Genomic DNA, 16,267 nt, shown 5'->3' with positions numbered 1-16,267 from the left:
CTCTGACACCCAATAGTCACTAGTGTATTTGCTCTAAACGCACTCAATATTCTGTAATAGATCAGCGCTCAGAATGCCGCAATGTTGCACTCTTTAACACACAGCCACTCCATTCTTGTTTCCCAATGGCCCTTAATTTCTTGAATTACTGTGCCATATAACGCTCTTCAGGACATTGCCTCTTGATTATATTTGATGCCTAGGCTCTCAAGGCATTGGCATTGCAATGAAGCGACATTGACTGCTCTGCAGTTCATTGGCGGTCAATAATCTGCATTGCTTTAACACCAGGTACTCTGAAATCCATTACTGTTCAATGGTCCTAGGAGACCGCTCTGAAAGCAAAGGTTACTCTTTGTAAATTCTTCATTTGTGCTGACCTCTTAACCCAGGGCTCCCGGGTGCTTACATGCCAAAGCCAAGCTGATCCTCCAACAACCTCACATTTACAGGTGGGAAGCCTCATATATCCTACAAGAAAACCGACTCAGAGCAAGAAGATGTAAACTCTAAAACTACTTAGCACATATAAAAGCTATGGATCAAAACAGAGTTCAGTTCCGACAGTTTTGGTGAACAGAATTGCCTGAATATGACATTAAAGTGGCCTGTTGAAAATCTTAAGAAATAATGGAGAACAAAATATCCTACAGCCTCTAGGTAAATACTTTATTGCATGAGATCATCATTTAAAAAAAGAATCGGCTCACCATGGCATAATGGATTATTGGCCCACAACATGCTACAATATAACAGCAAACTCACATCCAAACTCTTTTTAGAAGAATAAAAATTATTTGTATAGGACAGGTTCATTGTACTAAAAAATACTGCTGGTGCCACCTGCCCAACCATATGCATCCGAAGAGATCTGATATTCCATGAATGGCACATACTCAATATCTTCAGAGTAATCACATCGCTATAGGAATATGGATATATTAGCGCATGAAAGCAGATCTGACAGAAGAATGAAAGTGCGTCGGTGATGTGGATCGATGTGGTAATAGCACGCTGGCTCAAGTGCTTCTGTGCCTGTAAATGTTTTAGTTTTTAATATAGCCTGAAAGGGTAAAGGCTTTACTAGCATTGCTTGATACTCTAGCAATTGTTATTTCTTGGAAAAAAACGTTATTTGTTAACTCCGATCGGGCTTTTTGGGGTAAAACTCGAATTTATTTTATTTTTTTTAAAGCCCAATTCCGGAAATCCACCACCTCAGACCTGCCGAGATTGTGAATAAGTCAATGGCAGAGATCCATATCCTATTTTGAAGTTTCTGTGGTCTATGCTGGAATTAGCCCTAATATCTGACCTTTTCCGGCTTTTCGAGCGAACGTCTGGAAAATTCTGGCTTATCGGGAAAAATTCCGAAAAAAAATTGTATGATTTGGGTTTTCGCTCGGTTTTGCTTGATACTCTAGCAATTGTTATTTCTTGGAAAAACGTTATTTATTAACTCCGATCGGGCTTTTTGGGGTAAAACTCAGATTTATTTTATTTTTTATCGAGTTTTTATCCGAATCAATTAAATCAAGGTTTTTGTATAATAAATGAGGTCAAATTGTGGATTCTAGTTTGGTCAGACTTTTTTATTTAAAAAAATCAAAAAAATTCCAATATTGATAAACAACCCTCATAATGTTCTCCGGTAAGTTTAGGGCATATCTCATCATACTGGAGAGGAACCTGCCCATTATGACCTGTCCATGGCAACAAAAGAGGTTAATATGTAATATTTCCAAAACTACTATTGAAAGAGGGTCTGGGAATCAGGGAGAATATAAATGGAAGAATCCTAGATCCTGATACTGAGGAGGTATCTAGCAGGAGGTGTAGGTTCAGCTATGACTGCATATGTATTCTTAGTACTAGGAGATGACCCACAACACCTACTATACATTATTATCTCTCATCGGAATTGCCTAAGAAACAAAGGGACATGGATGGAAATCTCCTTTTTTTCCCCGTTTGTATGGCCACAAATACTTATCCTAATACGTTTAAGAGCAAATCTAACTACAACCCACGTGCTTTGCTTCAGGAGCAATTCCGTAATCAAAGTTTTGCACGACATAAAAGGAGTTGTATAACCTTTTTCATGAAAAATGATATGTTGTAGAGCTCTTCTGGCTGATTAAAATGAAGGCTCTGCTATAGCTGCTAGCTGTTTCCTTCAAAAGTTGTTCCATTTCAAGCCTGAGTGTCTTATTTGCCGCACAAATCAGTTCTTGGCATGAATATAAAACAGCCCTGTGGAAAAATACTGGGCCATCATACAGTCTTGTTAGAAGTGGTACCAGGAAATAGTGTCCCCAACCATCTATATAAATGAATCACAGTGCTTTAGTAGAAGGCTACATCCATTCTTGTACCATCAAAGCAAATCATTATACGACCTAGTGGAGCTTTGCATGCCTATTACTTGTAAGAATACAAATGCTCTTTACTATGTCATATCAGCAAGAGGACCAATCCAAATATTTTATTTTCAACTAGTCTTCATATAATCTACTAACCAACCAAGTCTGCTGTTTGGTTTAGATACTGACCCTTACTTTTCCCATATTTCTAGCTATTTATCAGGAGCTTAGTCTTTGATTCATATGGAATTTTATCCTTGAAATCTGAAACCTGTTATCTTAATGGACTAAGTGCCAAAACTGGGACCATTGTACAAATCGCACTTACTCACTCACTCCAGATCTCAAAACAAACACTACTCCCGGGTGCTGCTTAATGAGGTATCATACACCCATAGAAGGATACGACTTTATTGATTCATGTCAGTATCAACATTTTGCCTGTCCAGAGCCTTGAGAAAGCCGAAACGTTGATACTAGCACGAATCAATAAAGTATTTTTCATATAAAGACCCAACAGTTACATATATATATATACAGTAAGTAGAGTAATTTGCTGCATTGATGACACCCCATAAAGCCTGTATTGATATGAACCACTATAATAGTAAATCATGTTTGATTCATGGGACTGTTGTCCCTGAGATGTATGAAAACATATACTGACCAGGCGATTTTGTAATGGATGAAGTTTGGATACTCTATACCTCCACTATTGATTCATTGATTTATTAATTGTGGTGGTTTTAGAGCTAGTATCTATTAAAAATATACTGAAGGTATACCATATTAATTAATTAATTTAGCCAATTGGTGAAATAGGAATAGGGTCGTTTTTAATCTGATTTTAAGCACGTGCACTTGTTTTAGCAGTGGTCACAATTGACAATTAAAATAGATTTTATACTTTGTGTATAATGCACTAGGTTGATGAATTGAAATAAGTTTCACAGTTCTGTAAGTATTTATATAATAATAAAAACATAATTAATAAATATTTTTTTTCCTCTTTTTGGTGTCTATGAATTGTTACTTTAAGCACATGGATTTAACATATTGTTATATATGTATTTATGAAGTGTTGGTAATTTATATTTAGGACAGTGCACTTTAATTCAGTAATTAATTGTGGGTGTAAAATAATAAGGTGTGTGGGTTATTTAAATTGTGTTTTCACTTCCTGTTTCACATCCTGACGATATATATATATATATATATATATATATATATATATATATATATATATAGTAATATATCTTCAGTATCCGCACTCCAATCAAGCAATCTCAGGGGTGCACGGCCAATTCTCAATCATATAATCAAAATTTGGAATAAAGCATTCCTCGGCCAGCTAAGGGAAGTGCTGGCACAGGAATGCTTTATTCCAAATTTTGATTATATATATATATATATATATATATATATATATATATATATATATATATATATATATATATATATATATATACGAAGCTTGATGGTGCACACCGTTGACTCTGCTTACACCCGGGTGCTTGTAAGAAAATGTATAGAATATGCAGGAAATGACGGCACTCACGGGATCTTTTTCAGTTTTTCAGTTTTCAAACAATCTTAATGTTTCGAACCCTCACAGGGTTCTTCGTCAGGAGTATAAAACAAAAATGAAGAACTGACAAAGAACCCTGTGAGGGTGCGAAACTTTGAGCTTAATAAAGATTGTTTTTGCTACAACAGCACTCACGCTTAAATGTATATTGTTGTGGTGCTCGTCCCTGTGTGTGTGCATATATATATATATATATATATATATATATATATATATATATATATATATATATATATATATATATATATATATATATATATATACATATTTCCTTGGCTATACCACCTTTTTTGATAAGTCTTCATGGATGTCTAGGAGCAATAAAGTGTGCTGAACAATAAAATTGGGTCTTTTAAAGGAGAACAAAAGCTACTGAGTTTGTTGTCAATTGATTAGCCACAAAAAATGCGGATTAAACAGCTCTAGAAGCTCTCTCTGTTTGTTTAGGATAGCAGCTGCCATATTAGCTTGCTGTGACATCACTTCCTGATTGCGTCTCTCCCTGCTCACTCATAGCTCTGGGCTCAGATTACAGCAGGAAGGGGAGGGGGGAGGGCAAGAGGAGCAAACTGAGCATGCTCAAGCCCTAGTTCTGGACATTTAAGCTGAAAGAAGGAAGTCTGATTCAGAAGCCCATGAGTACACAACAGAAGCAAAGAAATGGGGTCTTCCTTTTGACAGAGGACAGAATTACTTTGAAGGTTACTAGTGTAATTATACAGACCTTTCTGATAAAGCTTACTTAATTTTAACCTTTCCTTCTCCTTTAATGCAGTTCCAGTGGAATGGCACATATTTCACTTTATTCATCACCCAGGTGTTTGCATAAGATCTTCATTTAATGGGTGTAATGGTTTCATCAGGGATATCAGACCAATGACCACCTCATACAATGTCATGACTTGTTTTATTAGGCCTTATTTCAATATTTGTGAAATAAGTCATCTTCCCAATGGTTTGGAGGATCAAAAAGTGATAGTTACACCTGTCGGTGTTGTATACAAGGTTTTCTGGTTTGTTTTTTTAAATAATATAAGATAATGAATTTATGTGCGCTGGTGCAGAGTGGAGCATCACACTTACTGGTGCATGGGGCCTCAGGTGTATCAAAGTCAGCTCGATAGTATCCATTGCGACAGATGCAGATGGGAGAAGCCTCAGATGTGGAACGACTGTTAGCGGGACATTGTGCACATATCCCCATGCCTTGATTTGCTTTAAACATGGCAGCTGGGCAGGCTGGAGAGAAACAGAAAAATCAGACTTAGTTATACAGCAAAGAGCAAGGGACTGTGAGCTCCACAAGTATCAGCAAAGCAAGTCCTCAGAGATCTCATCAAAGTACAACATACTGAAGCCCTGCAGCTTTATTATTTGTAAGAAGAATTGCTACATCTTCTTTTGTAGGAACTGTAGTTGCCAGGCTCCTTGACTTGGCTCACGCAGAGAGAGAGAGAGGCCACGAGAGCTGCCTAAGTAAGATTAGGACTATAGTACAACCAACACAATTTGCTTGTAGGTCAAAAACCTTTCAATACAGATAAAAAAAAGGGACCTTAAATGAAACCATACTCAGAAATGGCAGATACATGGGGGGATTAATTTTAGTTGATGACATTTTGCCAAAATCCACATGGAAGCTTGTGAACAAGGATAACACAGTCAGCCGGGGCCCCCCTCTCACGGTGAGAGCATCAGAATGAAATGCAGGTGCTTCTGACAAGCGGTATATTTACTTTGTGTTGCTATTGATTTCAACTTCACTGCTTAAGTCAACACAAGAGGCACCACTAGACCGTGTCTTGTGACTTTACATTGTTTCATAACCACCGTGCCTAATAGCAGAGGAAAAGAACAAACCACTTACTGTTCATGGCTCTTAGTCGTATTGCAACGTCACTCCAATTTGCCCTGTGCCCTTGCCTCAAGCATGTTCTTCATTTCATTCTAACTAGCATAAGAAGGTGCATTAGCTAGGCCTAGTCTTCTTTTATCATTATTAGGGCTGACATGAAGCCATATGAGTTAGTGTGCCCAGGTCTGGACTGAGAATCAAAATAAACCCTGGCATTTCAGGCATTTTCAACCCAATAAATAGTGACTGACTATGGAATTTTACAGAACCCCCAGATTGCCAGTCCGGGCCTGAGTGTGCCACTGGGGACACCACGGAGCACAAGCAATGTCTTACTAGAACTGTAGCAGTTGCTGACAATATCTCATAGATGCGTAGATAATGTATATGTTTGTGCCTTATTTGCTGTATTTGTGAGTACAGGGTGTGACAGGTGCTGGTTTAATGGTAAGTTTTGATGAAGCTAAGAGTTTCTGATTTTATCAGTAAATTATGGATTGGTGTTTAAAACTGTAAGCCAAGTCAACACTCACACTTTTGCATATAAACCACAAAAGCTGTTCCTTAAATCACAATGCATGTAAATGTGCTTAATTTGGTGGTAGGTTGTTCCACATTGATGTCTTCTTTCTGAGCAATTTAACTGGCATACCTCCTAACTGTCCCGTTTTGAGAGGAACAGTCCCGCTTTTGACAGCTCAACCCGCAGTCCTGCGTTTGTACTGGAAAGTCCTGATTTCTCTGCACTGAACAGCCAAAAAAGATACAATGTTTCTAACTTAATTGGCTCTTGCCAGAGAGCCCAGAATAGATACTTATGATAGATTTCTAACAGTTTTGGCCCTTGGGTGAAGTTAGAGTCACAGCTTAAAAGGCAATTTACCTTCATTAGTAAAACTGTAATAAAATATAGAAACTACAGGAAATGTGTTCATGTTTCCGAACCTGGCAAATTTTGTAAAACGGCATGGTAATTAGGGGATGTGGCCGCAAAAAAAGGACATGATCAAAAAAATTCTTTCCATTTCCAGAATATTGGGAGGTATGAACTGGGGATGCACCGAATCCAGGATACGGCCTTTTTCAGCAGGAATCCTTGTGCCTGGCCGGCCCGAATCCCCGAATTTGCATATCCAGATTGGGGTTGGGAAGGGAAACCACGTGACTTTTCATCTCTTCACTTTTTCCTTTCCCACTCCTAATTTGCAAAGGCCGACTCTTTCATGAAGGATTCAGGGATTCGGTTCATCCCTACAACAGACCTCTTGTGCTATGGAACAAGGAAGCTGGCTGATCCATAGCTCACAGCAGTTTTTAGTTGGATTTAAACCAATACAAATTAGATACTAAAAATTCAACCAGCCAGAGCTGCCAATGTAGTTATGGCAAATAACAACGGCTGATGTTTCCAATAGAGAATGAGGTGGGCTGCTTGTAAAGCACAATGTGTATCTGCAGGGTGAAGGTGCAACAGAGATACCGTGTGGGATGAGAAAGGCTCAAAACTCTGGATCCTCAACTTGAAAATGTTTGTAATTATGTTCCTGTGTTTTACAGAACAACTAGTCTTTGACCTTGGTTGGACAGCAAAAAACATCGAAGCAGCAACTCCAGCCATAAAAACAAAGCACGGAAATTATAAATAACTAAATAAAGCAGCACAATCAATCTCTCCTGTACTATCTAGAGAGCGGCAGAGAGTGACAGGTTAAAGGGTTTCAATTAAGATTAGAGAAGCCATATCTCCAAAGGAAATTGCAGGGAAAAAGCGGTTATTCCTTTTGCTTCTCTTAATTTCCTTTCTGTGGGTTACCTACAAGGAGACACTCACAGGACTTTGGGATTGAAGCTTCTCTCTCTCTCCTTCATCCTAATCAACAACAAATAAGTGCTCGACAGTTAACCCTATCCCTGTAGTGCTCTGCTGCACTCAGTCTGGCTCTTTGCTGGAAGCCAAGCAAGGGTTAATGATGGAAAGATCTGGTGGAAAGGGAACACGCAGCCGCATTTGGGAAATGCATATATATATATTCAGGCAATATTAATACACAATTATTCTTCTGTAGTATCGCTTGTAAATATTTTAGGTTCTTGTAAAAAGGGTCACGCTGAGTCCTGTGTATTAGAGAAGCTGTATATGTATATATAGACTACATATGTATAGATAGACATATGAACTTCCCAACAATTATAACAGATTACAATATTTTACCACCACCAGGGCTGCCCGTTAGCTTGATTGCTATTCCAGGTAATTCTCCTATAAGCCCTAATGGTGCATCTGGCACACATAGCCACACCTCCCCCCATTAAATAGAGTGTTCTGGACCCAATAAAGTCTGGGCCATGTTAAGTTCATGTTGTCCCTTAAACCTGTGATAAAATGTGTGGGGTGAGAAGCTGCACCCTCAACTAGCCAATACTTTTTCTCCAGCAAATTCAGCCCTATCCACCACCTTCTTTCCAATCTGCACCACCTATTTAATACATCGTTAGCCAATCAGGTTGTTCCCACTAGTTGGTCAATCTTGTCTGTTCACTCTTAATTGGGTCCCTTTTTGTCCATTTCTCCTGCTGTAGGAGATCACTAGTGGCTAGAAATGTTTTAATCTGTCCTGTTACAGTCAACAGAGAAGGCCTACACTGAGCCTAGCAATGTGGCAGCTCTCAGCAATAAAAGTAAATAGAAGAAATGCTCTGTGTGGCCATCAGCTTTTTTTTCTCTGAATATTCTATATTATGTACTATATTTAAGGGCATAGCAGTTGTATTGTTACATTCCCATGTATAGCTATTCTGCATTGTTCTAGCCCATAAAGGTAGGACTACACGGACATTTTCGGCGCTATCCGACGCGCCGGTGTCAAACCACATGCGACAGAAATAAGGTAAGAGATAGAAATGGATAAAGTCGCAGCGTTGATCCGACGCTTTGACTTTTGGATGCAGATGCAGTGTGCAGCCGGCGTGAAATCGCATGCGATGGAAATAAGGTAAGAGATAGAAATGTCGGATGAAGTCGCAGCGTTGATCCAACGTGACGCGACTGTCGGATGCAGACGCAGCGATCAACGTCATCTGACAATGCATTTACTCACCTTATTTCTGTCGCATGCGATTTGACGCCAACGTTTTCCTGCAGTGCGTCGGATCGCGGCGAAAACATCAGTGTAGTCCTACCCTACTACATACATCTTCATACCTCCCAACTGTCCCATTTTAATTTTAAAACAGCTCTGCCAACACCCGGATTTTGATAAAAAAATTCAGAGTTTCTCTTTGATCTCCTGCACTGACGCCAGAAAAAGATACAAAGATTCTGAAACGTAATCAAATAAGAGGCTTTTTGCCAGAGAGCCCAGAATAGTCAGCATCAGCGCTTGGATACATTTGTAAAAATTCAAGAAACGCAAAGATACAATTGCAGCTATTTAAGATAAGCAAGTCTCTTGGGAGAACTGTACTTTATCCAGTTTGGAGTGCTCACCCTTCTGGTGTACATCCAATATGGGTATAATATGGGATACTCCCAGCTGTCATCTGCAGGGGCTTTGTGTGCCCAGCATCTGTGACTGTGACACCTCCACGTATAAAGATAAGGATAGGAAAAGTGCACAAAAAGTGAAATTCTAAAGTCTATGTCATTTCAGCTGTATGCATGTAAATCTGTGCGGCTTTACATATGAGGGTATAGGTGCCAAATAACCCACCACCGTTGATGCCAGTTGGTGTTTCACACAATCATTGTTCACCCCTATCCCTCTATTGTGAGCTCCAGTGTGACTGCTCAATCCAAACAATCTAGAACGTACATGAGGATTGCTCTGTTATACAATTGCTGTTTTTTCAGCTAAGATAAAAGTTCTTTTTTTTTCAAAGCTTCGTTCACAAATGACGCTAATATTATTTTAATTGCCACCTTAAGAGGCAAAGATTTCAATAGCAGATATAGCCACTGAATTCTGCTTGATTGTGAATTCCAGACAGTAATTGGGAAAAATACTTAGCCTACCCCCCCTCCCATCCCCCATCCCCACACAATTACAGGGCTATCAATATCTCATTTCTATAATTAAGCTGATGAAGCAACAGACAAATAGAAATATGGAAATGATCTCAAATAGGTGAATGGGAGGTTAATGTAGAAAGTGTAGAGGGGAGAGATAAGGAGTACCAAGGATGGAACTGAAAGGGAGAACTGAGATAAACTGCACTCTCACATGGATTAAATACAGATTTTATATTGAGGGAACCTGGGGAAAATGCAGTAAGGAAGGGCCCCCAAAAGTGATAATAGAACCCAATAGAAATTCCAGGGGCCTATATTCTCTAATTAGTAGGATGGGATCCAAAGAGGGAGGCAGAGCTATTTACCCACTGAGAAGCTTGGCCCCATTTCTACACCCTCTCCCACCAGTCTACACATCGTTGTTTCCACATTTTGCCCCCATGCTCTTTTGCATCTGATCCCCACTAGTGATGGGCAACCAACCCTAACCCGCAAAATGTCTCCATTATAGGACCCACACCCACAGATCAGTGGTGCATAGTGATGGGCACATTTTTCCACCAACCATGGATTTGCAGCAAAAGTCCGCATTTCGCCATCTGCAAATTTTTTCGCAAAAAAATTGCCCATTGACTTTAATCCATTTGGACAAAAAAGTTGCATTAAGAAAAAAAAAACACCCATTGGGGCATATTTATCAAGGAGTGAAGTTAGAGAGCAGCACAGTCCACTACAGTGAAATTCCGTCCATTCCATTAATTTATGTGGGATTTATGAAAGAGTATTTATCAATGGGTGAAAGTGAAAATTCACCCTTTGATAAATTCCAAATTCTAATTCTAAATCTAATTCTTTAAAAAGGCCATAGAAATGAATGGAGAGTGGAGGAATTTCACTCTAGTGGACTGTGGTGATCTCTAACTTCACTCCTTGATAAATATGCCCCATTGATTTTAATGCTTTTTGAGCAGAAAATAAAATTTGCGCAATAAAAACATTTTTACGCCCATTGACTTCAATGTGTTTCACAGATTTTTTGCAGTTTTTTTTTGCAGTTTTGCTCATTTTTCGGTGAAGCGAAACTAGACAAATTCGCTCGTCACAAAATGCCATGTCTCAAAAAAGCATAGCCGCTACAGTATTGTGGTACCTCATTGTGACCCACATCCACCATGGACACAGAAAATTCAGTCCAAACCCGCCCAACCTGCAGATCCAGTGGGTACAGGGTCGGACTGGGAGGCATGGGGCCCACCGGGGCTACTGCCCCAGGGCCCCCTCCAGCCGCCACTGCCGCTCCGGAGTGCTGCAGGGGGGCTAGTGCGCATGCGCGCGGCGCCGCGTTTGTGCGCATGCGCGCGGCGCCGCGTTTGTGCGCATGCGCAGCCATTGTATTCTACCGCGACCCCAAGCAAAGTGGGGTCGCGCCGCCCCACTAAGTAGCGGATCTGGGCCGGCGGGGCCCACAAGAGCCCGGGGCCCACCGGGGTTTTTCCCGGTGTCCCGCCGGCCCAGTCCGACACTGAGTGGGTATGGGGTCAGCCCATACATCACAAATCCCCACCACCTGCACTGCAGCCACAGCAGAGCGATGCATCTTGGGCACGTGCTAAGACTGGGTGAAATGAAACTGGGGGTGCACAATAAGTATTTTGAGAGGCATGTACTGTATATGCCCAAAATCAGTGTTGCCGATTGCAGTCGAATGTTTAGCACGACTGAAATTAGCTTGGAACAAAAATGTCCAAAACAAGCTCACAAAGTCAAAGAGTCAAGAGATGAGATTCCAGCTGTAGGCCTCCATGTACAAAAATACTATGTTCCCTTACTATTTTTTTTAAATAAATCTTAATTATGCCAGCCTGACACATTAGTAATTAATATTACAGTTTTGTATGTGTTATTGAAGAGTGTGCTGTAAAAAATTGATTAATCAATTTTTAAACTAATTGGTTGTAGGAGTCATGTAATGTAAATTTTCCAATTATAGGACCAAATGCCCTTGGGTTTTGTCTCCTTATCGCCTTGTCTCTTTGTATCCTCCTTGGCTGCATAACACAGGATTCTAGTGTCTGCAAGACTGGTATGCAAAAGTGTAACTCATGCAGTCAGCGCACGTAATACCTTGCAATTGTGCGCCTCTATTTGTGTGCCGAAATATATTTGCATGTATTTATTAGTACACTAAAGATATTGTTTGCATTTTAGAATAGAAAGAATATGTAAGGAAGGTTTGCCTGTTTCATTTCAATATCCAAAAGGCAGCCAGAGGGTTTAATGTCATCATCAGTGAAATGTATTCAGTATGACAAATTACATCACACAGTCACTCTCCCTTCCCAGAGACTATTATCCCACTGTTACTATAGGCACCATCTCTCCCTACTATACCTGCTATCCCACAGTCACACTCCCTTCCCAGAGACTATTATCCCAGTGTTACTATAGGCACCATCTCTCCCTATTATACCTGCTATCCTACAGTCACACTCCCTTGCCAGAGACTATTATCCCACTGTTACTATAGGCACCATCTCTCCCTACTATACCTGCTATCCCACAGTCACACTCCCTTCCCAGAGACTATTATCCACTGTTACTATAGGCACCATCTCTCCCTACTATACCTGCTATCCCACAGTCACACTCCCTTCCCAGAGACTATTATCCCACTGTTACTATAGGCACCAGCTCTCCCTACTATACCTGCTATCCCACAGTCACACTCCCTTCCCAGAGACTATTATCCACTGTTACTATAGGCACCATCTCTCCCTACTATACCTGCTATCCCACAGTCACACTCCCTTCCCAGAGACTATTATCCCACTGTTACTATAGGCACCATCTCTCCCTACTATACCTGCTATCCCACAGTCACACTCCCTTCCCAGAGACTATTATCCACTGCTACTATAGGCACCACCTCTCCCTACTATACCTGCTATCCCACAGACACACTCCCTTCCTAGAGACTATTATCCCACTGTTACTATAGGCACCATCTCTCCCTACTATACCTGCTATCCCACAGTCACACTCCCTTCCCAGAGACTATTATCCACTGTTACTATAGGCACCATCTCTCCCTACTATACCTGCTATCCCACAGTAACACTCCCTTCCCAGAGACTATTATCCCACTGCTACTATAGGCACCATCTCTCCCTACTATACCTGCTATCCCACAGTCACACTCCCTTCCCAGAGACTATTATCCCACTGCTACTATAGGCACAATCAGCCTCTACTATACCTGCTATCCCACAGCCACAGTGAAGAAACTCTCCCTACCTGTAAATACTACATGCCAACGCTCAAGCAGTCACCTTTCAATAAACCTCCTCCCTAAAGACAGCTCTAATCACCATCATACTAGTATTATAGAGAAAATATATTCTAATTGGCATTAAAGTACTTTTAACACTATTTTTATACAGACTTCACAGAAATGACAGTTGGTGATGTGCCAGAATGGAATCAATGACATGATGAAGCTCATCGTCCTTGCTGACATTTTCTTGCTTCGAAATGTAATTCAAGTGGTGATTTCTTGACACTCTGCAGAGACTCTTCTCCTGTGAAGATAACCTCTATGTGCCCTTCTGTATTGATTAAAACTCACAGATGAAACGACTCAAGTTGAGCCACAGGATCATTGCATTTCTTTAGGGAAGGCACCACTAAGTGAAATACAGTGAACAACAAGATAGCCAGTCAGTGCTAGAGAACTTATTTCTGGTCTACATGGCTAAACATGAGTTCTGTACCAAACAGGACTTCAAGGAGTAGAAACCTGATTGAGGACTTCAATGATTCTTGATTTACTCCATTATTTATTCTATATATAAGCACTTGATTATGCTCTGCTTAGACATTATCTCTACTTAGAAATGCTTAATCTTTCCATACTCTAAGGGCACTGGCACACTGGACAAAAAACAGAATAAGGCTCACTGACATCTTTTCAGCATTTCATAAGGCTTCAGTGGAGCTATCTAGACTTGTGCGTGGCCATTTTAGCTGAATCTCATGCGTAAGTTCATCATTTATGAACACTGGGCAAATTTGCTCCTGGGCAATAGCAATCAGATGATTGTTTTCAGTTTTCTGCCTGAAGCTGGTTGAAAAAAAAGAAAAACACTGGTTGCTATGAGTTACTGCAAATTTTTTTTTATTTTTCCGAAACTGCTGCCACAATTCACTGCGACAAAAAAGTCACCAAGACAAAAGTGTTGGCGAGACAAAAGAGTCACCAAGACAAAATTGTTGCTGAGATAAAAAAGTCATTGACTTAAATGCTTTTTGCTAATTTTTTTTACTGTTCCATGAATTTTTCAGAGAAGCCAGTGTCTTCACTCATCACTATTTATAAATGAATCCCTAGGAGTCTTAATAAGCCAAAAGGGAGCTTTGGGAAATAAAAGTAAGATGGTGTCATGGTGTTTATTAAGAAAGATCTCTGGACCAGGGATACCAAACAGGACCACAGATTTAGATTAAGAGAGGAAACCTACAGAGACATTGAAAGAAAATATAAACTCCTTCTAGATAGTATGATGGTCAACACTAAACTTAAAGGGATACTGTCATGGGAAAAAAAAAAAAAATTCAAAATGAATCCGTTAATAGTGCTGCTCCAGCAGAATTCTGCACTGAAATCCATTTCTCAAAAGAGCAAACAGATTTTTTATATTCAATTTTGAAATCTGATATGGGGCTAGACATATTGTCAATTTCCCAGCTGCCCCAAGTCATGTGACTTGTGCTCTGATAAACTTCAATCACTCTTTACTGCTGTACTGCAAGTTGGAGTGATATCACCCTCCTCCCTCCCCCCCCCAGCAGCCAAACAAAAGAACAATGGGAAGATAACTAAATAACAGCTCCCTAACACAAGATAACAGCTGCCTGGTAGATCTAATAACAACACTCAATAGTAAACACCCATGTCCCACTGAGACACATTCAGTTACATTGAGAAGGAAAAACAGCAGCCTGCCAGAAAGCATTTCTCTCCTAAAGTGCAGGCACAAGTCACATGACCAGGGGCAGCTGGGAAATTGACAAAATGTCTAACCTCATGTCAGATTTTAAAACTGAATATAAAAAAATCTGTTTGCTCTTTTGAGAAATGGATTCCAGTGCAGAATTCTGCTGGAGTAGCAGTATTAACTGATGTGTTTTGCAAAAAACATGTTTTCCGATGACAGGATCCCTTTAAGACCCCAGTTCTGCAAGGTTGCAGTGGAAGCCACTGCTACTCCATGTCCCAAAGAAACAAACTTAGTTCTTCAGTAATTAAGAAAGAGAGATGCTCACTGCTCCTCATGGCAGCTACAAGAAAGTGATGTTTAGATGTAATATTCTTCAGCAGTGATCCCCAACCAGTAGCTAGTGAGCAACATGTTGCTCTCCAAACCCTTGGATTTTGCTCTCAGTGGCCTCCAAGTAGGTGCTTATTTTATAATGCCTGGCATGGAGGCAAGTTTTGATTGCATAAAAAACAGATGTACTGCTAAACAGAGCCTCCTGCCAGCTGCTTGTTCACATAGGGGCTACCAATAGCCATTCACAGCCCTTATTTGGCTCCATCCAGGATCATTTTTCATGCTTGTGTTGCTCCCCAACTCTTTATACATCTGAATGTTGCTCATGGGTGAAAAAGGTTGGGGATCCCTGCTTCAGTCTCTTTCCCAAGAATACAGTACATTGTTACATTTATTCCATGTGAATTGTATTGCATATGCTGTCATTAAAGGAAGGTAACACAGATGTTTGTAGTTAGTGAACTGTTTAAGCACAGTGCTGAGTGAGCTGCATAAACAAATGTTATTCCATGGTATTATAACATAATTATGTTAATGGGATTGCGCCTGGATGACTCCCAACTATTTCACAGGGAAGGCACTTGCCTAGAAAATGGGTAAAACCACTTTGCTTATTGACTGGGAAAATGGCCAATAAGTGGGATTGGAAAACACCCAAGTGGGAAGAGATTCAAAGCGTTAATGAAGGAGTCTCTCTTTTCAACAAACTGGAGAAGCACCCAACTGTGGCACTGAGCAACGAGGAGTAGAATGTGAATGCACAGAGCCAGCACCTAAACAAGGGTACAGTCCCATAGGTGCAGAAACATTACAACTTACTCTCCAGGTGTCATGAGAATCTCTTTAACAGTCAAACCACAGTCTGGTTTAGAAGTTTACTGTCCTCGGGCAATGGTACCTCCTTCATTTCATTAAACCTATTTTCTTGGAACACAAATGTTAAAAGTTAAAGAATACCAAAGCCTTACAAAGGGAGCCTTACCGTACATCAGTCAGTTCTGCCTGGAGCCTTTCCTTATGCAAAACCTGCCCTTATATTGTATGGATGTGGTCACCTAGAGCAACTGAAAATAACTTATCCTTGTGAAGCTTGGCATGACGTGAGCCAACCACATTTGCCTA

The 16,267-nt window shown here is 40.3% G+C and overlaps 1 protein-coding gene across 1 annotated transcript in view; it reads right to left on the bottom strand.

Annotated features, from left to right (window-relative positions):
• Positions 1-16,267, bottom strand: part of LOC108718198 (ephrin type-B receptor 1-B-like) — a 160,274-nt gene that overhangs the window by 49,305 nt on the left and 94,702 nt on the right. Inside the window, exon 4 of the mRNA XM_018265884.2 lies at positions 5,035-5,190. Coding sequence (XP_018121373.1) covers positions 5,035-5,190 — 156 coding nt within the window. The remainder of the gene's footprint in view (positions 1-5,034; positions 5,191-16,267) is intronic.

The sequence above is a fragment of the Xenopus laevis genome, chromosome 5S (genome assembly GCF_017654675.1).
Source record: "Xenopus laevis strain J_2021 chromosome 5S, Xenopus_laevis_v10.1, whole genome shotgun sequence".
NCBI classification, from domain to species: domain Eukaryota; kingdom Metazoa; phylum Chordata; class Amphibia; order Anura; family Pipidae; genus Xenopus; species Xenopus laevis.
This window is presented reverse-complemented; position numbering and strand designations above follow the sequence as displayed.